Raw genomic sequence first — 25,871 nt, 5'->3', positions numbered from 1 at the left:
TAGCAATTCTCCAAACAAAAACTAGAAATATGTCTGCTACAAAACTATTGGCAAAGGAGACATTACAAGTTTATGCGAGGAGAAATATGGATGAGGCTTTAGTTTAGAAGTAATTTTAGTCACTTTTCTTCCTACAGCATGAGGATAATTCCTATGAAATATCATACACTATCCAAACAAGAACTACTCAGAGTACAATGGGTAAAAGAGGCAACAGAAAGGGGAAACAGAAGTTTCTAAAAAGTTCAATCACAGGATCCATAAACAGGGCTCAAGCTGCTGTAAGATGTGACAGAAGACCCCTGCACATTAGCCAGTGGCAGCTGAGGACACCAAGTATTCAAAGCAATATGGAGTGGTTAGGACACAGGCAAGTACTGAGAGTCCTAATGAAGCCATTACCATGGGCTTCTCAGAAGCACCAATATATCTCTGTGTCACCCTTTATCTTCCATGTCTGTTTAGGTCTGAAAGCTCTTTGAGGTGTATCCTGACTTCTGCATAAGAACCTTTGCTGGCTGGGACCTCTCGGTTCCGTGACTGGATGGCTGTGAGCACCTTCTCCAACTGGTACACTGAAATTACATGATCATAACCTGACTAAAAGGATTTTCTGTTTTCTGTATTCTGAACTAAATGGGCTTTACTCACTGAATGCAGATGTACACATGCCTCCACCACTACAGATTTGTCAGCATGTAAGTTTTTCCAAAGACTTCTCTCACCTCTATTCTGAAAGAAAAAAACCCACCCAAAAGCTAGCATATGTTGTATTAATGTAAAACCCCTAGAGGGCAACTAAGCTTCAATTTCAACCTGCATAAATATTCAGCTCCTTAACTAGTTTACAGATTATGTAAACTATTTCCTTCAACCTTGTTTTTTTTCCCCTCATTTAAAAGAAATGAATCCTTTTCATTCTCAAATCACATTACTGCTGCCTATTTAGTGTAAGTTAATCACCACTGCCCAACCAGAGGCTGAGTTCTCAACCCAACAAAGCCCAAATGTGTGTAAAAGAGAACAATAAAGAAAACACATGCACAGGCCTCACTTAAACAAAGACAGAAAACAAGCATATGAAAGTCTGAAATCACTTTCTTTGCATTAATGACCTTTAACAATACATCTTGCTTATTATTCAGCTTAGTACTAAGTTATTGCATGGCATCTGTTTTCCTGTACAGCAGGCTGGTTGCAAGTCTCAGATTTATGAATTTAAGTTTATACGATGGGATTATTTGCCTCTTTTCCCCTAGATACTATGATTTCAAACTTAAAGATCATAAGTATTTGAGGACAAAAAAGAAAAAAGGGGTGAAACAGGAAATAGGATGTAAAATCACTCTAGGTACAGACACTAGTTTAATTTACTCTTCCGTCTTCAAATACAGTCTAGAACTGCTGCTAGTGATGAAAGGGAAAAAAAAAAAAAAAAGGAAAGTAATTTGTGCCATAAAGGTAAAAATCCATTTGATTCCAAATTTTGAAACTGGCAACTCCTGTATCCAGATGAGCTTGAACTGTAATGAAGTAGAAGACATCACCTCCTTTTCCCCACTTTCCAAAAAGATTTGGTGGAAGCTGACAGGCACTTACTATCCTGCCAGTCTATATCTGCACAGAACCTGCATACACACAGGTATTTAACATTGGAGGAGACACTAACAAACCAATGGGACTCCAAGTGGTGTGGTAGCAACCTGAGATAGGGAAATAAAAATAGCTTAAAGGAATCATTAGCAAATGTTTACAAAGCCCAATGATTTCTGCATGGCTTTTGCAGGAAACCAAATCCTCTAATAAAATTTGAGAGCATAGCCATCCTTGCTTTATGCATACCAATGCAGATCCATACGTATGTATTGAACAGGATAGTTCTCTTTCCTATAAGGTCTTATCCTCATTTACATGTGGGAACAGAGACTAAAAACTACTACCAGTGGAATTCACTTTACTTACTTTTAGCAAGCTAAAATTTACATGTTTCACTTAAAGCTGATTCTGGAAGTACCTTGCTCATCTTGTTGTTGCCTTGACACAAAAAAGAGTGCAAGGTACTACCAAATTAAAGGTAGGTTCCAGCTAAGAGTTTTAAACAGGATGACTAGTTTAGACTGGACACAACTTTCAGATGACTAGAACTGAGGTGAAATCTCACCTATCCTACCTAACAATAAAAAATTGTAAAGGGAAACTTCAAGAAGCTGACACAAATATCCAAGGCTCGTGCTCCACTCAGAAAGGTCCACACTCTGAACACTGGAGAAAACTGTGAACTGATGGCCCACTAGAGCTCTGAAAACTTGCAGCAAGGAGAAGAGGAGGGATAGATGCTGTTTCTTACTCAGAATCATTGTCTCTGATTGCTTGAAATAGAGCAAGCTTAAAGTGGTCATTCTGACTTTTTGCCACAAGTTCGGCCAAGGCTTAGAGACCGGAGCACTAAACTGCCCCAGCAAAAAGATACTGTGCAATCAGTCAGAGGTTTGGAGACACCAAAAACCTGGGTACTGCTGTATATGGTAGAACCTGTATTTTAGTATATCAGCCTTGGAATCAATCTTAAGACATTGGCTATATTCCATTAGAAAGCAGGGAATTCCTCCTGCTTGACATAAAGCAATTCTAGTCACTGTTACAAGTGACCCCTTATGTGAAATGCACCTAGGTGGACGTGAAATATTATTAAATTAGGACTAAATTACCTTTAAGTATTTTTAACACACTCACAGAGGTGGGTTCTTTTTCTCCTCTTTTATTAAAAATGGCTGAATTAGCTTTCAGGCAATTCAGGTCATTGCAAATCAAACACTAGGGCAATGAAGATAAGTAACATCAGGTCTGGAACAAACATCACTTCACTGACACCAGTGCTTATGCCCCAGAGCTAAAATATTTGTGTGAACTACAAGCCTTGGCTAAGACCATGAAATCAGAATTAGATCGCACTAACAGAAATTGCCTATGAAATGTTTCATCAATTTCCTAAGAGAAACCTGTTATAATTTAGTAGAGAACTTCATGCTGTAGTCATGCCAGTCCAGCAATTTTCCACTGCGTTCCATTTTTGCATTTAAAAATTCAACATGGAGTCCTACCTTTCATTAACAATAGCAGTAGTGAGAAACTAATTTAATTCAGGTAAATAAGTGTATATGTGAATATGTAAGTAGTTATCAAAAGAAATGGAACCAGCTCAGGAAAAAGAAAAAAACCACATGCCATCTTTTCCTGAATAGATATTTAAATGACAAAAGCAGAAGAGGAAAAGATGAGACCAAAATTATTAATGGGATTTACCAGCCTGTTAGGAGAATGCAGCTAAAACAGAAGCTGCCAACTCCGTTAAATATTTGCCTTCTATAGAACTACAAAAAATATTTTTTGGGTCATAATTTATGCAAGTATTCTCAGCCCAACAATAACTGCTACTCAAAAATTTATGCACTGTATTTACATTAATCTGATGGCATGGTGAAGAGGACAGATTCCTCAACAATATTCTCGTTTAAGATTTATGATGTTGCTTAGTTGCTCAAGAGATATGGATCATATCTAATAAACTTACACAATAGCCATGCTTAAGCAAGAGCATTCTCTTCTATGCCTTTCCCGCTCCCCACAAAGATCTTAAAACTTTCTCAAGATGTTTTACATGTATTAAAAAGACCCCCAAAACATATATGTGTATATGCTTTTTATTTTCCAACTATTACTATTATTCAACAGTGATGAAGCATCATTAGATATAGATAGTAAAAAATATTTTCAACATAGGATATTGCATAGAAGTCATTAGACACCACAGAAGCTCTGAGCTCTGTTAATGCCCTGTTTAAGATTGACTAGTTCATTAATTGCAAATTAAATTACTAATTAAAAACAAAACCAACCAAACAAAAACTAATTAAAGCTTTGGTTATATAACCCCAAACAGTAAGCATTCTTCTATATATCTTCTTTTCCATATTGCATGGAAAGCAATGGCAACTTTCTGTTCATTAACGAGATACACAGGGAAGCCTACATTAAGGTATTAATTCAGAACAGTGCATTAAAATAGGAATGAAAACATTATGGCCTGCAGAATTTTATCCATTTTTTCCCAACAGGCAGAAGAAATGTGCCCATTAGAATTTATGACAGTCTGAGTGCTTACTCTTCTGTACTGGGTCTCACTCAGCATGCTACATTTCTTCAACTGTGCTGACACTTGGCTTCAAGTATGTCCTTCACTCTGCAGAAGTGCTCTGCAATCTAGAAAGAAATAGTAGGGTTGCCTCCCAAGCATCTAAACTTTGTGCAAGCTGAAAAGTTGGGATAGGAAATGTGATGACACACAAGGCAGGTACTGTCTTCTCCAGGTTGCTATTCTACCCAGGATGGGTACCATGGACAAACCAATGCTTGTGCAAAACCTGTACCATGCAGGTTTTCCATATTTAGGAGCTCAATTTCTTCAGGAGTGTTTAGAATATACTTTTATTATGCTCCTTAAACAATGACCAGAAGGCACACTGTTAAACTGGAGACTTTAAATACATTAAGAAGGAGCATTAAAAACACAAAGCAAAAGAAACAAGAGGAAGAAATCAAGACAAAGGAGGAATGACAAAGATTACTTACACCAGGAAAAATAAGGAGTACTTTTCATCAATGGCCTTATGAATTGTTTTGACTGGTCTGTCAGATTCACTGTAGAAAATTATCATGCCAAAGGCAGAAAAAAGTGAGGGGCAACAACGTATAATATTTGAAGTTGTGGACTGTGTTCACTCTTGTTACTAGCCATAATTTTCTTCAAAAAACTCATTCTTTTTGTTGTGACATGAAATATTTTTAGGCTTTTTTTTTTCTTTTTCTTTTTTTTTTTTAATTTGCCATACTCCTGAAAACAAGTCTGGAATCTCAGAGTCCAACATCTCCTCTTAGAAATCTCATGGAGTCAGCAGTAGAAAGTTTTCCAGGATGGTTACTGAACAAGGCTTTTATTTTCCTGTTTCTTTTTCCACTTTTTACCTTTTCAAAATAAAACATATTGTCCTATTTCTTCCACACAAAGTACTGCTTTTACTCATACTACTATGAGGAATCTGCCCAATGTCTAAGAACACCAATAGCTTGATATACAAAGTAAAGTTAGTTAGACATTAAAAAATCCCAAAACTTAGAAAAAAAATTATTTGAACAGTAAAAAATAATTAAGCATTGAAACAGCTTGTCTATATAAGTTGTAACATCAATTATTTTATGGGACAAATGCAGACATACCAGATATGGCCACCAGAGAAGATGTCCCAAAGTGTCTTTTAAAAGTCCTTTCCAGCCCTGCATTCCTCTTATGCTTGATAAATGCACCCTCCAACACAGAGGTGATTTTCTAGATCAAGTGTGTCTCAAGCCACACTTTTGCAATGCTTTTTGATCAGCTTCATGAAATAAAGCAAGACCTGTATCAAACCTGGTACACAAGTGTAATGGTGAATTTACACACAAAAGCAGACTATGTAATTTAGTGTTTCAAAAAGGACTATTTGGAGGCTCAGAGGACATTTTTACATTTTTAGTTTATAATGAACAGGAGGAAAAAGAAGAATGACTAGATACTTGCTTGAGAGAGTCAAGGTTACAGACAGGAAGAATGCTATCAAGTACAAGACATTATGTGTTATAAAATACATACAAGAAAATCCCAAACTTGACCATTAAAGGCAAAAAAAGGCAATTCAGACTTGAAGAAAACTTTCTTTAAACTTGTTTTAGGAAAAAGCTAAGAAGGCACATCCCTTAATACCATAACTGATGTCTAAAACTGCCTACAAATATTTCAACTCCTTCCCAATATAATGAATACCAAGACAAGAATCTGTTCACTCCACCTGAGGGAAATTTTCATGCACTGGTCTTCTGCTCTAGCTTCATCAAAATTCCTGATTTAAGTTCCTTTCCCGCTCACTATCCCATCAGAATGAGTATCTTCCACCCCTTACACAATTCCTTTCAAATCCTATAATAGCATCCTTCTCACATCTAGAATATAACAGCTCAAATTAATTTTCCTTGCTCCCTAAGGATAAATTTAAAACCTCATCTATACCCTCAGTGCTCTGCACAGCTCTAGTATTCCTTGTCCATCCCTTTTCACATCCTCTGCAGTTCTTGGTTCCTTATGCAAAATACTTCTCACCTTCTGTCATTCGCTTACATTTCATCTAAAGGTATCTATCCTGATCTTAGGCAGCACACGTTCCAGGAACTTTTTTCTGCAAGGTTCCTTTCTTCTTATTTTTGAGGGTGATAAGCTGCCAAAAATAAAATTCAGAGGGATGAAAAGAGAGCACAAGTGTTTTATGACCTTTTAATACCGTAGCCTTTACTCCTTTCTCCAGCATCAGGCCTGTAAGTAAAACACTCATCACAGCACAGATCTCCCTCTTCCCTTTCTATGCAGTACCACAGAGACAACTATTGGAAAACAATTGCAAAACCCACAGAAGTAAATTTGGGATGGGAAAGAGGTGAATTTTGCCCTTTTTAAGAGGACCTGAATAACAATCATTCACAAGAATCCAGTCCCAGTCATCAAAAGACAACATTATTTCTACTTCTAAAAAAAACTTATACATTGCCAGTGTTGCTAACACAGGTTCTATTAACTTCTGTATTAAAGAGTGCCAGAAGAATAAGTCACTCAGTTTAAGCTAAGCAATCTTCAGAACTACTGTTCCACGTAGAAAAAGAAATTTAAAATGCTTTAATTCCCCAAAAACATGAAAATCTGAGATTTCATTAAACACACTCTGGTATTTCCAGAGCACCAAAAAGCATGGAGACCACTTAGACCACCTCATCTTGTTGAGAGTGTGTTTGTTTGCCAAACTGCATTTCAACTTCTACTTGAATTCCTGTATTGCCTGTTACTGCCTGTGATTCCTGCCTTTTTTTCTTTGTTGTTGTTGTTGACTGGTTCTGCTACCTTGTAATATTCCACACAAAGATATTTACAGCAGGTATAGCTCTTGAGTCTGTAAGAGGTCTCTGGTCTATAGGAAATAATGGGAGATCAAACCTACAACTCTCACAGTTCACCACCTCAGAACATCAGAATATATTAGATGAACCTGCAACTATTATTCTGATTCCCACTTAGCTCAATTGGAATTAATACTTAATTTAATTTTTTGTGGTTTGGATGAACAATTTTCTTTGGTAAATACACTTGGCAACTTCATGTGTTTTCAAAGAACGGTGGATAGATGTTTTATCCTATTCCTTACCCTGAATATCATATGATCTTTACAAGGTGAATACTCTGCTTGTAGGCTATCTGAAAGCTTGCTATTTATTGTATTTCTGTATACAAAGTAGCTACTTTTTGACCAAACTAAGTTCTGTTTTCCACTGCTGAACCTAGTAGTATCTACCCAACACACTCCTACTTCAGCAGCTGAAAAATAACCTATTTTCTGTGTGAAAGTAACCCCAGGGTAATATTCATAATTCATATACAATATAAATATTTATACACTGCATGGGGAACATAGCATGACCTCTTAAAAGTAATAGGTTTATTTACACAAAGTGCTAACTGTGTTACTGTTGAATATAGTATCTAAGAGGGGTTTATAATCCTAACCTGCACAACAACTTCTTAATACATCATTAAGGACATGCAGTTAAAATAACAGTTACCATAAGTCACATGTACTGCCATTAACAACACATTGCTGTGTGCAACTATGCCACAGTAATACAATACTGCTTTACTCTAACACATAAGCTACAGTACCTGTAGGTTATCAGCACTGTCAATAATTGGGTGTAAATAACTCTACTAAACCCCAAGTATTCCTTCACTTGCTGGCAGTAAAAATGCCTAACACTGAAGAATCAAAATGTGTCGAATGGGAAAGAAAACAATAAGAATCAGCAAATACAGTGTGTAACATCTAGGAAAAGACACAAACCTAGTACTAGTAAGAGGCCTCCTCCTTTTATTGGGACAGGAACTTGAACACATCTTCTCTATCCGCTGGCTGCTGCCCTATGGACACTTACCTCACAGACACTCAGGAAAAGTGGTTCTCTGAAGACTGATCTAAGTACTACAAAATACCCCAAGACCAGTAGCTACAGGCAAGTTCATATTTATTTTTACAGCTTGCACCAAAATGCCCTCATCAGGACTCCAAGACATGGAACCAGCTATTTAACCTGACATGACAGAACTTACCAATGGAGGACTGGAAATAATTATAGAACCCAAAAGGCATTCTTTTCCCCAAAGAGCTAAACAACAGGCATAACCCAAAAAGATTCAATTCTTTGAAAGTCACTGGATAAGTATTGATGCTAAAGTGCTTTCTGAAAGAGACAAATTTGAAGAAAGGATCTCAAAGAAGTGACTTTGAGACTTTTACACTTTTCTCATGACTGGGCAATGAATTTCCAGAAAGAGAAGTTGTACAGAGAAAGAGGCAATGACCAGATTTCAGGGGGAGTTCGTCAGGGAGTAGTGATATGACCAATGGGTGGAAACAACTGATGACCTTGGATCTTAATTTTGAGTCTGACGCTTCCAATAATCCAAGAAGAGGTATAAAAGGTTAAGGACAATTCTTTCTCTTCTTTCTTTATGTACAAAGTACTTCTGTTCTGCAGATGCTTTAACACCATCAATCCCCAGTCTGGAAGAACAGTTTTCCTCCTGAATTTGGATCACCAAACACCACCACAAAAACACAACCTAGCAATTGAATCTCATCCTAAAAGCTGCAAAAGAAGCAATCCTATTGTTCAACCTTCAGTAGTTAGCTTGGTCAGTGCTCTTGTCATGACTATTACTACCATGTTCCACAATAATCTAAAAATATGCAACCATCCTCTATTTAAACCAGCATTTGCTAACATGATGTAATTGATCTATGCTATGTTAAGATATTTATGTTGGGCAGGAAAAAAAATTGAAATAGGATCTTAAGCAGAAACCAGTAAAATCTCTAACTTGAAAAAAACTATTTGAAAGACTAGACAAAACACAGGTAACCTACTGAGGTTGTTACCTGTGAGCTCTAAACTACCAATATCACTTATGTATATATATATGTATGTATATATATATATATATATATATATATACATAAAAATCTCTGCCAGGTAAGAAAATAAAAATTAAGATAGTGCTTGTAGGATATGGCAACCTGGCTGAAATTGATATTCATTAGAGTACTCTTTGCATGAATAGGAGCATTTGGACTCTGTGGTCTTTATCAGAGCCCCAGCTGGTAATGGTTGAAGGTTAATGCCTTACCCCATTCTGTTCAATTTTCTGTCCTAATTAGTCGTCCAAATCTATAGCTGTGAGCACCAAGTGTCTGTGCTCAAAAGAAACTAATTAATGCTAGCAAATTAGATCAAGTCCAAAGATCCAACAGCCAAACTCTTAAATGCTCCTTGTTAATAGGAAGTGTAGCTGTCAATAACTGCTGTTGGTGGCTATAATGAGGCCTCTTTCTTTCCCTGAAAGTGATTTCATTTCTCTTTGTCCCTGTAAAAGCTGTTCCACTCCCTAATAAATAAAAAATAAAAAAAACCCCACACAACTAAGTTGCAGTGGTAAAGCTAGCAGTCTGACCCAGTTCTTGTCATCAGCTGGGTTGAAATGACATGGAGGGAGAAAGAAAAAAATAAATCAAATAGGGTAAGTTCCCTGAACATTTTCCTCAAAGTCCTAATATTGGTTACAATACTTAAATTTCCACCACCAAACAACACAATATAGTCTCATATCTGTTTTTTATAAAACCCCCTAAATTAGCTTAGGGTAGTTAAGTAAGTATCATTAAAAAAAAAGACCATGAGATCTAGGATCTCATTTCTTCGATTTGTAATTTACATATAGCTGTTCTCTCTTCCCACTTTGTTGGAGCAAAGCTCAGCATACCATAATCCCTCTAGAGATTGTATTAATTCACATACTCAAATCTGATCAGAGTAAATGTACTTTGGAAATATAGAGAGCCTAATAACTTTTTTTCCAAATAAAAGCTATCGTGCACACGCACCATGCAAAAAATCAGCACCTTCCTCTTGTGAAATGCTAGCAAGGTAAAAACACCTCCTAGTTTATTATCAGTACTAAATATAGCTATACACTATCAAAACATCCAGAACCATTTCAATAACTGACAACTGCACAACACGTACAACAGGAATCTCAATAGCTTAATGTAGGACCATGGAGTCACACACAGTATGACTACAAGGTACTTTAACACTCAGATAACAAATACAGCAACAGAGAATAACATTTTGCACCCCTTCTCCACCCCCAGTTTTGTGCCAGATTGAACCCTATGTTCTCAAGTTCCTTTCACAAAAATGAGTGTGCAGGTAATAAGGCAGCATTCTTTCATCCTCATAACAGAAAGCTATTCCAGTCATAAAGTCTATGCTTCCATGTATCCTCTCAGGCTTTCCATCAAACTCTGAACAGAATGTACACAAGCTGATGTAAGCACACCAACTAAATTAAAAAATAAGTTACCAGGAGGTGTCATGTTAACTCAGTGATTTTACCAGTTACTTGATCTCTTTGCTTTGGTCAACTGGAAGATCATGGTATTCCTAGATACTCCTAAAAAATAAATTGTAAGGAGGACTATAATTTCATAATGAGGCAAACTGGATGCTCAGCTATATATTGTTTCAAGTAAATAGGACTCATCAAAATTTTTAAATGTGAACTGTCATGTAATTTTGCACTACTGTCATTCTTAGCATCTTGCAGTGTCAACCTCAGGACTAAGACTGTAGGTACCAACAGGTTAATCCTCCAGTGACATGTGGCAAGGTTTTGCATCATTTAACAGAACTTGGCCTAAAACACAAAGGAAAGTGACCACAGACTAACATCACACTGAAATTTGCTAAGTATTTCACAGATTTCATTATCTGCATTTCTGCTAAGAAAATATATGTATATAAAGAGACTCTTTTTTGAAGAATTAATATCTCAAGGTGTGCTTGGGAATTTAAATGTGCAGCATCACACATAGTTCAATCAGAAATTTCTTTGGGTTTATAGGCCTTGATGTGTCAGGTGTAAGGGTCATGGTGTAGAGCAGGTGGCCCCTACGGGGACAGAGATAATGTCAGTGACAGGACTGTTCAGCAACTGCACATTATCAAAACTCTGGCTGACACTGGTCATGCTCTACTGTAGAGAAGCCTGCAGTAGTGTTGCATCCCATCATTTTCACTAAGTATCAACATGAGCCCTGAGGAGGAGAGGGCTAATGGGGAAACTGGAGAATGGGAGGAGGGTGGCTGCTTGGAAATGTCCTTTTCCAGCCACACTTTCCAAACCATTTTTTAAAGCCCTGCCAAGCATCAAGAGTCTTCTCAGCAAAGTGAATCCAGCTGCCTTAATTACATGTTTTCTACAGACAACGGAGCCACCATGCCAGTTTTCTCCAGGGAAGGTTCTCAATTCAGGACATGTGCAAACATCTCCCTTTTGTCTCTCTCTCTCATAAAAAATAAAAATTAAAAAAAAGAGAGAGAGAGAAAAAAAATAACAATTGGGTATCTCACACAACCAGCTTCAAATAAAAAATGATAAAAAATGGCCACATTCTTACTTGCAGAGCCACAGGCAGGATCAGGTCTTCAATCATGTAAACTGTTTCCCTTACTTCACTGTATTCCTAAAGGTAGAACCAGGCTGGTACTAACAATCTGTCCCTGTATGCAGCCTGGAAAGTGTTTAACTCAGTTTGTTACATCCACTCGGAAGCCTTACAAATCATAGAATCATAGAATTAGCCGGGTTGGAAGGGACCTCAGAGATCATCTAGTCCAACCCTTGACCCACCGGAGCAGTTGCTAGACCATGGCACTGAGTGCCACATCCAGTCTTTTTTTAAATGTCTCCAGGGACGGAGAATCTACCACCTCACCGGGCAGTCCATTCCATAGCCTAATCACCCTCTCCATGAAGAAATTCTTTCTAATATCTAACCTAAAGCTCCCCTGGCACAACTTAAGACTGTGTCCTCTTGTCTTGTTGAAGGTCGTCTGTGAAAAGAGTCCAGTTCCCACATGAGTCACAATCACTGAAGATAACTGCAAGTCACTCTTGGTGACCATGAAAGTTCCAAACTCAGACCACGCACCAGTAGTAAACAACAGAACTGAGGGAAAAAAAGTTCAGAAATAAAATCCTTTGTCTCTGGAGCAAGATTGCTTTTATAATAAAATAAAAATAAAACCTATGGTGTTTTTGGAAAGCGGGCAGAATTATTTTACAATGCAACAAATACACAAAATATTTATAATATATATAATACAAAATTATGACCTTATGACTGACTCAATGATCCAATAAATTCTCTTTGGAATCTCAATTTAAGACAATGTCTTCAAAGCCCAAATCCATAATCCATCAGTCAGCTGTTTCTGTTTTCCAAGCCAAGTAACATAAAATCAAACTGAACTGAGTGTATAATCCTAAAAGTCTGCATATTCCTCTCTTCAACAGCTCTTCTCTAAATCCATCAAGTTTCAGATCAGTAACTCTGAAGAGTAAGTACTCCTAAAAAATAGAACAAATATTTCTCTAGAGAAGAAAAAGATGAACCAAAGGTTCTAACAGCTTCTTTTATTATTTTTTTTTTTAATTTTTTTAGTGAGTATCTCTAGTTTCAGAGGAGAGAGGAATCACAGAAACCACAGAACTGCTAGATGAAACTACAGAAGTTTTGATAAGCTGGCCTTCCTGATCTGAGTTCCTGAAATTTTCAGTGATTCTGCTTATTCAAAACTAAAATTTATAATGGCAAATGAAAGCCAAAAACTTGGTAATTGTCATGGAAAACAGCTTGGTTAGGTAATTATTTCATAAAAACCATGGATGAGGCAACGGCAAGTAACCACTCCTTTTCACTACTTCAGCTTGAAAACACGTACTTTTATATGCCAAGGAAAAACTGGTAAGAGAAATACATGGATTTAATATTATTTCAGATTAACTTATGCTACAGTTTGTACAGTGAAAAGTTCCTGTATGACAATGTTGTTCATGTGTGGGTTTTTTCTTGTTTTTAATTACAGTTCCAATACACCTGTAATAACCCACAATTTCAGGTACATACAGTGCATAGATATGAACACAATAAAGCATATGCACATAATGGTCATGGAAAACTGTCTAGTGTTTTGCAGAAAGCATGTTTACCCTTTTAAAAAATTACTACTATATGCGTTTTCACTGAAAAAGTGATTGAAAATCTTAAATACATAGAAATTATTTTGCAACTGAGATGTACTAAAGTCTTGAGAAGCATGTAACACACACAAAAACCATTCTGGAGCAATCTAAAAAAAAAGGTCTAAGTAAATTAAGTAAATGAAATATGATCAGACACAACACTGAACGGTTCTTAAAAAATGAGAACATGGACACATTTCCATGCTTAATTTAATCCCTAAGCTCCCCTGCTACGTTAACAACCAAGCACCAAGCTAATGGGTCACCCATTTTACTGTAACAGGGAAGCAGGATCACCTCTTGAGTTAACAAAACCTTTATTTTTTACTTATTTTTTTAACCCTTGGGGTTTCTTTGCCCTGGATGGCTCTTGAACACGTGCTGGACAGGCTGTCACTGTTTGCATTATTAGCTCTGATAAGCAGACAGCTCTAGGTGGTATAGCTGCAGGCTAAGGTAAGGGGCTGTATACAGATGGATCCCTGTGCTCATGCAGAGCACTATTGAATGTATAGGGGCTCCCCATAGGGACACATATGCACCTAGCATGATCAAGTAAATTGTAAAGGCCCATATTCATAGAATAGCTTTATTTCCTATATCATCAATGCATTTACCACGATCTCCTGAAGACAAAGTGAAACAAAGGTGTATTTATAGGAAATTAGCATAAAGCAGAAAAGTCATACACTGAGAGGAAGTTAAGTAAGTAGTTATGCCACTTAATGTAAACAGCAGAATTTCAGGCATATGTGTGTACTCTAGCACACAAAACTGACTGCAGGAGTTTTGATTACTTCATTACGCAGCTTATGTTCATTGCTTACAAATATCTACAGCATAAAAGCCATAGCCTACTTACTCTGATTAACACCTATCCCAGTGTACATTTGTTTCAGGAATAATTTCAAAATGGATTTTAAAGATGATAAGTTATCCCATTCACAAAATTGTTTAAGCTTGATTTCTGATGATTTGGTCTCTCCCCCTCCCCCACGCAGCTTAAAAATTATACAACAAAATAGCTGAACCATTGCTATAATTTTTTTTCTTTGTAATTCTTTTTAATGAATGTGGGGAAATACTGAGATTGCCCCACTAACTTCCACACTTCATAAACGGAGGAATGAAGGGGAGACAGATGTAATCACAAATCTCAGCTTCCTAAAGATACACAAAAAATTGATGGAGGCAAAACCATGGAGAAGTTGCAAGACAAAATGGTCCACAACTCACACAGATCATGTCCAGTAGTGGTTGTTGACACAGAAAATTAAGAGTCTGAAACCAAAGTACTCAACGTTCAGGGAAGAAAAGCAAACACACATACACACACCCCTGTGCTTAGGTCTACCTGCAAATAAAATTACATAAATAGCATGCTCTCAAAATATTTTAACTGACTTTAAACTGACTTTAACTGTTCACTTTAAAACAATAGAAACAGAATTTTCCAATCTGTTTAAAAATCTTCCAAACGAGAGCTTGATTTTGGTTTGAACCTGTTTCTTAAAAATATACCCAGGCAACACCTTCTGACTTGCTTGGAAGAACAACTGGTTGACATGAAGCAAGATGGTCCCTTACTAGCCCAACTTCAAGCAAAATCTTTGGAAAAGTTGAGAATGAGGATCGAAAAATGAGCATAATGATGCATAATGAGCATAAACTGCAGACAGCAATGCACTTCTTCCATTAGGAACTACTCATCTTTGCAAGGTATTTTTTTCATCTACAACACACCCATTAAAAGCAACTATTAAACTGAACATAGAGCCTGGCCTTTGAATGAATCACTCTATCACAAACTACTAAAGACTTTCTGAAATAATGCAAAATATTGAAATATATAGCTCTCAATAAAAAACATTGTTATTAGTAGTAATATTTTCAAAGCAAGAAGCTTTTTATACCACTGATAAGTAACATCAAAATTATTTTGAAGTACTGTTTATTTCATCTTTACCTCATTTTTTTTTAATTTGTATTTTTGTGGTTTCTATGTACATAATATAATAGTACAGTGGTACATGTAAATAATTTACAAATAGATGAATATATTGGGACTGAGCACTCAGAATTTTTTACTGATGGGGTGTGCAATCATAAAAAGCTTAGAGAGCACACATCCAGACAACAACAGTCAAGTGTCCTGTACAGAAAGCATGCTACTCCAATAGAATAATTCTGTGTACTACTTTTTTTTTTCATTCTCACATCCATCTTCTAGCAACATTCCAGGTCAACCTGTGTAGCTCTATATAAGTAGCTTTATATTTCTGGTACTTCAGAAAGTTCCAGATTTCTTCCAGAATATGAACAAATACGGACCAGAAGAAGTGGTGATACCCAGTATTAAAGAATTATTGTCTGGTACCCTTCAAAAGAAAAAGAAAACGTGAGAACATGGGCTGCATCATCATATTCCAATGTTGGTCTAATAAGGTGTGTGTTTTTCTATATGTATTATTAAAATACTGGGGCAGGGAAAGGATGAAGTTAGTTGGGAATATTTAAAAAAATTTATCATAATGAGGGAGGCCCTAACTGAAGGCTCATGAGAGAATTCCACTTATATAATAAACATACAAGAACACAGTAACTCTTGTGTTGCTCTGTCATCAGATGGTCTAGACCAAGATGTGGAAAGTTTGATATTAATCATACTAACTTCCACAATCTTCCAGAACAAGTCATTTTGGAAAACAGTCTAGATCAGGAAGCAGCCAAAGCCAACAGGGTAGATGTATATGTTTTACTACTGGTTTCACAGTGTACAGATAAGATATAAACCATACATATTAATTCTCTGACTAGTTCACTTCAAAACAAAGGATTATATTCAAGGAACAAAAGTGAATACATTAGATCCCCCAAGGAATATTTGACTCACCTTGCACTTTATCTGAACACAGCTCCTTGGCTCGATCCCTCATTATTTGTGGAATCAAAACATCTTTTTCTACGTGTCTCAGCTTAGAATCTTCTGCAAGAGTGAAAAAAAACAGAAGTATGATAAAAATATTTATCCATACATCAAAGAAAGTCAATCTACAGAAATAACACAGCATTGTTTATATAGCATACACTTGTATAGTAAAAGTCTCACAAAGTAGCAGCTGAAAGTACCACAAAAGGACCACACAGATCAAAAGGCAGGAATGTTCAAAAGTTAATACTGCTCAGATGGAAATATGAGCATTAATCCTGAATACTTCTGTTCTGCTCAATGTATACACTGAACCAAAAATAATGGAGAAAATTCTGGCTGCACGTTCTTATTTCTGCCTTACTAAATAGAAGGTCTACATACAGAAGAGAAGACTCCAGGGGGACCTCACAGCTTCCTTCCAGCAGCTGAAGGGAACCTACAGGAAGGCTGGAGAAGGACTTTTCACAAGATTGTCCAGCAACTGGACAAGGGAAGATGGTTTCAAACTGAAGGAAAATAGGTTTAGACTTGATATTAGGAAGATCTCCAGTACAAGGATGGTGAGACTCTCGAACAGATTGCTCAGAGAAGTTGTAGATACCCCCTCCAGGGAGGTGTTCAAATCCAGGCTGAATGAGGCTTTGAGCAACCTTGTCCAGCTGAGAGGTGTCCCTGCCCATGACAGGGAGGTTGGAGTAGATGATCTCTAAGATCCCTTCCAACCTAGGCCATTCCATGATTCTATGATACAGACTGCACAAAGGTTGAAAATTACTTTTATTTCAGGATATGACTATGAACATTACATTCCATGTACATTATCTGTACAAACTGGCTTTTTTACTCACTGTCATAAAGCTGAGAAATATAGCACATACTAGAGTAAAATCTGAAATCTGTATTGCTCTGTGGAAGACTTGTATTCTTTGGAAAAAAATGTAAGAAGCCTCTACAATGGAGGAGCTAGGAGTATTTTCATTGAGAAATTCAACTTAACAAACGCTGATGCCTGAATTCTGTACTTAAAGGTACAGTTGCATTTTATTTTCAGTTTTCTTAAACCAGAATTCAGTACTCTGAATACAGCTACTGATTTTAATCATAGAATCATAGAATCATAGAATTGGCTGGGTTGGAAGGGACCTCAGAGATCATTGAGTCCAACCCTTTTACCACCGTTGCGGTTGCTAGACCATGGCACTGAGTGCCACATCCAGTCTCCTTTTAAATAGCTCCAGGGACGGAGAATCCACCACTTCCCTGGGCAGCCCATTCCAATGTCTGATCACTCTCTCCGTAAAGAAAGTCTTTCTAATATCTAACCTAAATTTCCCCTGGCACAACTTAAGACCATGCCCTCTTGTCTTGCTGAAAAGTTGCCTGGGAAAAGAGACCAACCCCCCCCCTGGCTACACCCTCCTTTCAGGGAGTTGTAGAGAGTGATGAGGTCTCCCCTGAGCCTCCTCTTCTCCAGGCTGAACAGCCCCAGCTCTCTCAGCCTCTCCTCATAGGGTCTGTGCTCGAGTCCCTTCACCAGCCTGGTTGCCCTTCTTTGGACCTGCTCCAGGACCGCGATATCCTTCCTGAACTGGGGGGCCCAGAACTGGACACAGTACTCGAGGTGTGGCCTCACCAGCGCTGAGTACAGGGGCAGAATCACTTCCCTGGACCTGCTGGCCACGCTGTTCCTGATACAGGCCAGGATGCCATTGGCTTTCTTGGCCACCTGGGCACACTAATAACTAAACAGCACAGACCATTTAATAAAATACTGCATTTCCAAATTTGCTTTCTTCAAAACAAAGTGATGAGAATTTATCAAGCATGGCATTTCACTGCTTGCTTTCTGAGTTAAAAATCCTTCAAATGACATTTGTTAAGAACACTACATACTCCAACATGGTTTTGCCAAATACAGTCTTCCTCCTCAAACACACTATTCACCCTGTGATGCTGATACTATGATTCAAAAAAGCATCATCCACGATGATCACATTATAAAAACTTTATTGTCAGATACACTGTTATTTTGGGTGACAATAATTTCATTTTTAATTGCTTACAAACATTTTTAGATTAAATGAAATTAAAAAGTGTAATATATTGAAATGAAGAATTTACTGTTTTCAAACACTTTTTCAGAGCATCTGCAGTTACTTATCCATGAAAAGGCAACAGAGACTAACAGTTCTTTAGTAACTTATAACTGGTGTTTTGAGATTCACTACGGCTTCAAGGTTACACTATATTGAATCAGTGATATTTCTATGGGAATCAGAGGATTACCACAAGCAACATAGAGAATCTGGACTAAAACCTTATTTTTCTCCTCAAAAATTTCTTACTTGGAATTTCTACAGAAAAAAAGAAAGAAAAAGTGTCTTATCTATATAACATAAATGCGGAATACAGATGGTGCAAAAATTAATTTGCAAAACTCCTAAGCTCTGATTTTCATGACTGAGATAAAATAATTATAACTGCATATTTTTCCTTTTAACTTTCTGCAGAATATCAAATGTTTTTTTAAAAAGGACAAAACAGTTCAGGTGAATGACATGGCAGGAAATGGCACCACAGAGTTCCATGCCACAGCTCTACCAACTTCAGTCATAGCAAGGTGGCACTTTGGCAGTCCTGCCTCTCCCCCATCCCCACAACTTCCCTCTGCCAACACAGATGTGCATTGCAGCCCTATGGTGAATGGAAATGAGAAGTTAATTTCATTTAAAGGTAAACAAATTTACTGTCAGGTAATTCTTCATCAAGATAAATTCTCTGATCCAGTTCTGGCCCATATAAAGTAATTGCATGAGACTAGCACATGAATGAACATCACTGTATCAAATTATAGCCAAATCATACCCCTTAAAGAAAAAGGAAAAAAAAAAGCTTTATATTGTTGCTTCCTTAGATCAGGCAGAAACTATGTGTGTGGATACAGATAAGCAAGTGTGTTGCTAGATGCCACCAAATGGGAAGTTCTAATAATCCCCCACTGTCCCATTCACACCTACCTCATCAGCATTATTATACACGTAACCATGGAGTAAGCAACCAGTTTAACACAGAAAAGAAGACCAAGAAGACCTCCCTGTTTGCCAAGAACAGCCAAAAGGATTTTTGGGGTTTTATCTTAGCCTAAGCACCAAATTTTCTGTTTGACTGAGAAGGAAAGGGGCATAATACTGACAGCAAAAAGTAGCTGTACTGATGCTAACAGCCACACAACCAGAACCATGACAGAGCTGTGCTCGAGGCAAACTCCCTCATTTTGTTCCCATGTTGTCAAACTGCAGAGGTTGAAAATGCAGAAAGGAAAGGGCACATCAGGACATGGGGCAGTGCCCAGTGGAGAATCAGAAGAGAGCTAATTCAAAGGTAATTCCTGCAACGGTACAAAGGAAACAGGGATTGAAGACCAGTTACATTCTCACCTGCAGTTTTTAAAAGAATGTTTGTTGGTAAGTATCAGTTTATAAACTATGAAAATTCAAATAATTTTAGATCAAGGAAGTACTTTTAGGCATATGGGTGCAACCACTCCTCAAAATAGCTCAAATGCCAGTGTTCAGTTTGGGCAGTAATGTATGTACTCATAAGTTTCAACCGTAGCATATTAAGTATCTGAATATTCTTCCTTGATTCTAAATGATCCATTGTATTACAGTTAGAGTGATTTTCCTTCAGAGATCTTAAAACACTTTACTGAAGTTGGTAACTCTAGCCATCTAGTCGTTAAGAGTTGGCATCTCTTAATGACTTAAAGAAGTCATTATTAAAGAAAAATCAGGCACAAACAGTAACAATACTGGATATCAGCTAGAAAAATATGTTTATGTGCCAACTGCATTTCTAATACCAATGTATAAGCACTTGCAAAGAGATAATCATCAACCCAACCTAATCAGCTCTACAGTAACATATATGGCTAGAACTTTCAAAGAAACAAACAACACCTCTGAAGCAAGACTTCATCAAAAAACATGAGACAGCCATGATGTGAAACCATCAATTCCTTTTGTCTTTTTTCAACTGTATTACAGTTTCTAGAATAATAAGTTCTTTTTTCCCCTTTTGTAAGTTCACTATCCTGCAATAAGAAAGATACTTCTCATTCTAATACCAGATTCACTGGAGACTAGACCCTACAGATACTACTGTTTTATTTTATCTTAAAAAAAAAAATCAATAAAATGATCCCCAGATGAGCAAGAGATGTATTTTCCTAGTCTGCCTTCTGCATTTGAAAGCTGACACCCTTGGTTCCCACCCATATCCTCCACACACTTTGCTTGGCCTTCAGGGTAGTCTGATATGACCACTGCCTTTGGCTGCAAAGCAAACCAGCAAGAACACTTTACTTCACCGTCCAGAAGATGAGAAAAATGTTAACAGCAGCTTCTCCTTGTTCCCCTGAGAGACAAAAGTTGGGCACACTTATCAGAGCAACTTAATACTATGAGATTCTACCTTTACCTCAACTTTACATTCTGCTGTAATTTCCTTGTACTATCGCAGAATACAAGTGACAAATGGATGAATGTTAACTAATTAAGTAAAGGTTACAAAAAGCAGGCTAAGTACAATTAATAGTAAAACCTGAGTATTTTGTAAAAATATACACATAAGTTAAGGCAGAATTAAAACCAAACACAAGCTTGCAGGTGTTAGAGTATTTAAGTCACTACCTCCTTGGAAATATGGATAATACTTAGACATCTGTGTGGTGAAAATACTGAATGCTTCCTAAAGACAGAGATCAGTAAGTTCCAGAATGCTGTCTTCACAGGGATGAGGAACAGAGGAAGGATAAAGAATAGATGTAGAAGTTATAACCTTGCAGTTGCCAGAAAAAAAAAAAAAAAAAAAAAAGAGAAAACTATAGAAAAGCAAATTTTTTTCCAGACCACCTCAGACCAGACCAAAGAATTAAAGGAAGGAGAGAGAGATTGCTATCCCTACTCATTAAAAGATTAAAACCAAGTCTTATTTTGAAAATTAATTCTGCAGGTTTTGGCAAATCCCAGCACTCTGTTTGCACACAATGTGCAGGGCACAAGACTACAATTGTAATATTTTTCTGTGGCTGATCAAAACCCTAAGCTGCAAAACCTATTTATTGCCATGAAAGGCAAGGACCACAGCCATTCACTTTAAGTTTTCATTATTTTTGTAAAAATGACCTCAAAAATCAGGAAATAAGTGTATCAATAAGGAGAGCATCACAGCCACTAGATCAGCACTGAATATACATCAAATCAGTCTGTATGGAACATGGGAAAACAGATGGCAAATATTCTCCTGGCTTCCTATCTGCTGACCACAGGACCCAGAAGGCCTTAAGAGGACCATGGTGTAGACCTGTGCTGTGGGCAAGAGACCTTTCAGAAGAAAAGAGGAGAATGAAACACAAAGCTGCTTTACAGTCCGAATAACAAAAGGGACTGTTGTAGCTTGTCATATAGATTAGAAGACTATGATTAAAAGAGGATACCTAAGATCAAAGGTTTCCCAGAAACGTGATCTGAGGCAAAGTCAAACCACCTCCTTCTCCTCCTTTAGCTCATAACTGACCTATTCACTCTTCTGTCACTACATTCTGATGGTAGTCTCCAGTTCTCTTGCATCTGTCTCCTGATGCTGAATTGCAGGGACACAGACTACTCAGAAAGGTTGAGAAGAAGTTGAGAATTTGTCTACTTTTTGTCTTCAATTTACAGAAGCCTCATACCTTTTGCATCCAAAAAGAAGTGAGTCAAGCAATTCCAGGAGCACTTTTTGAAACATGCATTTCTCATTATACAACCTGTAATTTGGGTTTCCTTGGCTCACATTATCTATGCACATTTAAAAAAAACCCAACAACCTCAAAGTACTACTTTAAGTATGGTAGCTATTTCAGTAAGAATCACAGTACAAATGAAGAACAATGAAAGTTTCCATTATTTCATTAGCAACCATTACATCTCATGTTTTTCTTAAGTTCCAGCTATACCAACACTTCCAACCATCAGTTATTTTATTTAATAGCAAAAATGTAGAAAATTCAGCAAAAACTCCAAGTGAAGCCATAAAAGGGATTTAGTTTTTTTTAAATACACCTTACTACTTTTTTCCAACCAGCTGTCATCAAAGATAAGCAGATGTCAGTGGACAACTGTGTGCTTATTGGCAAATACTCCTTTCATCACCAAGCCACTTGGCTCTAGAGGTTCAATGTTTGCAAAACCCATTTCAGATTTATTTTAGTGTACTTGTAATGGCATTTTGAATGGGCAAAGATAACTATAGCTTACTACTCCACCAGGAAATGAATGCATTCAACTAAAAATTTTCATCTCCTTTATTCTGCCTAACTTATCCATTTTGTATTAAATAAAAGTTGCCAATCTTAGATTAATCCATGTGAATTCATTTGCACATACTTGTATCATAAAAACAATCATTAAAAAAAGGCTGCATAATTGAATATATTATAAACTATTTAAAACCTCTATTTTAAAACACTGAGTCAGACATCAGAACAAATTATTTTAGTGATGATGAGTAGGGTCATGGGGAAAAAAAATGTTTCTATAATATTTCCATAGTCTAAGGCTTTTTTCCTAAGACAATACATTTTTTACAATTGTAATTTTGAGTATCAATGTAATTAATACTTCAAGTGCCAAATACTGCAGTCTGTGAGTGGGCTTCCGTGCCCTTACTGCAATGAGGTTCATGTGGTCGAAGTGACAAATAGGCTCAGCATCCTGCTTTGTAACCTTGGTCCCACAAAAACATTCAGGATCCTGTTAAAGGTAATGGATTTTATCAGTCAAAAACATCTAGTATGGACTGACTGATGATGAACCAGGACCAAATGTCTTCATGCATACATGAAATACAGCTGGGTTTGGTAGTTTTATTTGCATATAGGTATTTGCATTTCAACTAGAGTCTTAAGTACTTTGCTCTCTACTAACATTTTAAAGAATATAAGAACATGAAGTAACAGAAGTGTTATGATACAAGTGAAATAACATACACGATATCCTGAAACCCTGATTTCGGAGCAGAAGTGGCTGATCAGTGCAGCTTCTCTGTGCATCAACCATTTTAATTTTTTAAAAAATTTTAATATATTTTAATAGATTTATTTATATTTCAAAAGTTACAGATTTTGAGATCTATCTATCCAATACCGACATCACTTTAAATTAAGATGGGAGCACAGGGATGACAACACCAGGGAGAATTTCCAGAGCTTTAACTTCTCACCATTCTATCATCACCTCAAAGTCAATTTTCACCTTTTTCACTGGCTGAATTTGTTATCTTACATTTTGCTTTGGGGCTCATGTTCCTGCAATAAGGCAGGACTGGATTATGAGAATACTGACAAGCCTGTTTGCTAAAAATGAGCAACGTCTGTATTACAGCAAGTCTGTAACATCTAGAAAGAAAGGGAAAACCAGATGCGACAAAGGACTTATTTGTTAATTATATGCTGATTATAAATGCTCATACATGTACTGAGTAACTGAAGTTGCTTGTGAAGATTTTTCACATGAGACAATTTCTTCCTCACCACACAGCAAATCCAGTTACAGGGCCCGAAGAATTAATTACAGATCAGGACTGAATACTTACTACTGAAAATAATGCAGGTTCATTAGCACACAGTCTAAGCTATTGTTCAAGCACAAGAGACCTACCAGTCACAAAAACTTAGGGTGTGAGCTACCTACAAGGGAACCCCACCTCAAATTCCTTCTGACAGCTGTAGATGAGGATTCCTGCAAAATGCTTCCAGCACAAAGAATAACTACGGCCATGAACTTGCCAAGCACTGAAATAGCTCAGACAGCCTTAATTTTACCATGTTAAAGCTCCTGAATGCTTTGCTTGGTAACTGATATAAAATCCTCAAAATAACTTTTTGTCACATAAACAAAGGCACCATGCTGCAAAACTTCAGCAACCAAATATACATTTTGGCGTGTTGGGGTTTTTGCAACAGTGCAGATACAATTGGATTCCTACACATAGGATTCCACATTTTTTAAGAGAAGCCCAAACTTCTGAGTATCTCTAGTCTGAAACCAGTCACAAGTGTACACTCTTTATTTCTTCTGTGCTCTAACTAACAGCAGATGTTGTCCAAAAAGCAGATGTACTACTTATTTCCACTGTGAGAAATAATCATGGAATCATTTTTGTTGAAAAAGAACTTTAAGATCATCAAGTCCAACCATTAACCCAGCACTGCCAACTCCACCACTGATCCATGTCCCTAAGCACTACATCTACACATCTTTTAAACACCTCCAGGAATGGTGACTCAACCACTCCCCTGGGTAGCCTGTTCTACTGCCTGACAACCCTTTCAGTGAAGAAATTTCTCCTAATATCTAATATAAGCCAACCCTGGCACAACTTGAGACCATTTCCTGTCGCTATCACTTGTTACTTGGGAAATGAGACCACACCCGACCTCACTACAACCTCCTTTCAGGTAGCTGCCAAGGGCAATAAGGTTTCCCCTCAGCCTTCTCATCTCCAGACTTACTCAGCCACTCCTCATAAGACTTCTACTCTAGACTCTTCACCATCTTCATTGCCCTTCTTTGGGCATGCTCCAGAACATTAATGTCTTTCTTCAGTGGCCCAGAGCTGAATACGGTATTCAAGGTGCAGTCTCACGTACAGGGGGACAGTCACTTTCCTCATCCTGCTGGCCACACTATTCCTGATACAAGCCAGGATGCTCTTGGCCTTGGCCACCCTGGTAGCCCACGTTCAGCCAGGTGTCAAACAGCACACCCAACTCCAGGTACCAAGATCCTGGTAACGCGAAGCCTGGGACCGCGTAAACTTTGTATCTTTTGCTTTCACATGTAACACAGCCAGAGACGCTCACACCCCGACGTCACGGGGCACCTTGTGCCGCCGCTGAGGTGCGGTGAGGCGCGGCGCCCCGCGTCCTTCGGCGGGAGCTCCGGGCACCAGGGGCGGGACGCCCAGGGGCAAAGAGCTGCCCGGAGGGATCAGGGAACCCCCTGCGGGCAAGCAGGAGGGGGAGGAGAAGGGCAGCCCCAGCCCATCGAACCCGACGCCTGCCAGGGGAAAGCGGTAATAGGAGGGGAGGGGAGCGGAGGGGCGGGGAAAGAGGCGGCGAGCAGATCCGTCGCCGTGTCCCCGTCGCCGTGTCCCCTCCTTCTCCCTACACGTGCGAACAGACGCCCGCCCGCCCGCTCTCCCTCCCGCCACCGCGCCCGGCAGTGGCCCCCCACTCCTCACTCCCCCCTCCCCTACCTGCGGTGCCGGGGGGAGGCGGCTCCATCCGCCCTTCCGCGCTACGGCGGCAGCTGCGCACCCCGCGCAGTCAGGCCCCGCCCGCGCCTGTTCCCGCGCAGGCGCAGCCCCAGCGCCAGCCCCGCACCCTCCGTCAGGAAGCGTGGAGGCTGAGGGCGCTGAGGGCAAGGGAAGGGGGGAGGGTGTGCAGCAAGGCGCATGTGCCGGCTGCGAGGCTGGAAGGGCGCGGGGGTTTACGCGCATGCGGGATTGGGGTAGTGGGGCACAAGGTGGAGTGTGGGATGCGGAGTAGAGGTGGTGGTTGTGCTCTGTGGGAGTCTGTGAGGGTTTCCCGGGGGTACAGAGAGCAGCAGGACCTTCCCCCAG

At 38.4% G+C, this 25,871-nt stretch overlaps 1 protein-coding gene across 1 annotated transcript in view; it reads right to left on the bottom strand.

Moving 5' to 3' along the window:
- Positions 1-25,591, bottom strand: part of CMC1 (C-X9-C motif containing 1) — a 45,093-nt gene extending 19,502 nt beyond the window's left edge. Inside the window, exons 1-2 of the mRNA XM_030444798.1 lie at positions 25,506-25,591; positions 16,167-16,259 (exon numbers count right to left, since the gene is read on the bottom strand). Of these exons, the coding sequence (XP_030300658.1) occupies positions 16,167-16,259; positions 25,506-25,533 (121 nt within the window). The 5' untranslated portion in view covers positions 25,534-25,591. The remainder of the gene's footprint in view (positions 1-16,166; positions 16,260-25,505) is intronic.
- Positions 25,592-25,871: the final 280 nt, after the last annotated feature.

The sequence above is a fragment of the Calypte anna genome, chromosome 2 (genome assembly GCF_003957555.1).
Source record: "Calypte anna isolate BGI_N300 chromosome 2, bCalAnn1_v1.p, whole genome shotgun sequence".
NCBI lineage: Eukaryota > Metazoa > Chordata > Aves > Apodiformes > Trochilidae > Calypte > Calypte anna.
Note: the sequence above shows the minus strand (reverse complement) of the source record. Positions and strands in the feature narration are given on the sequence as shown.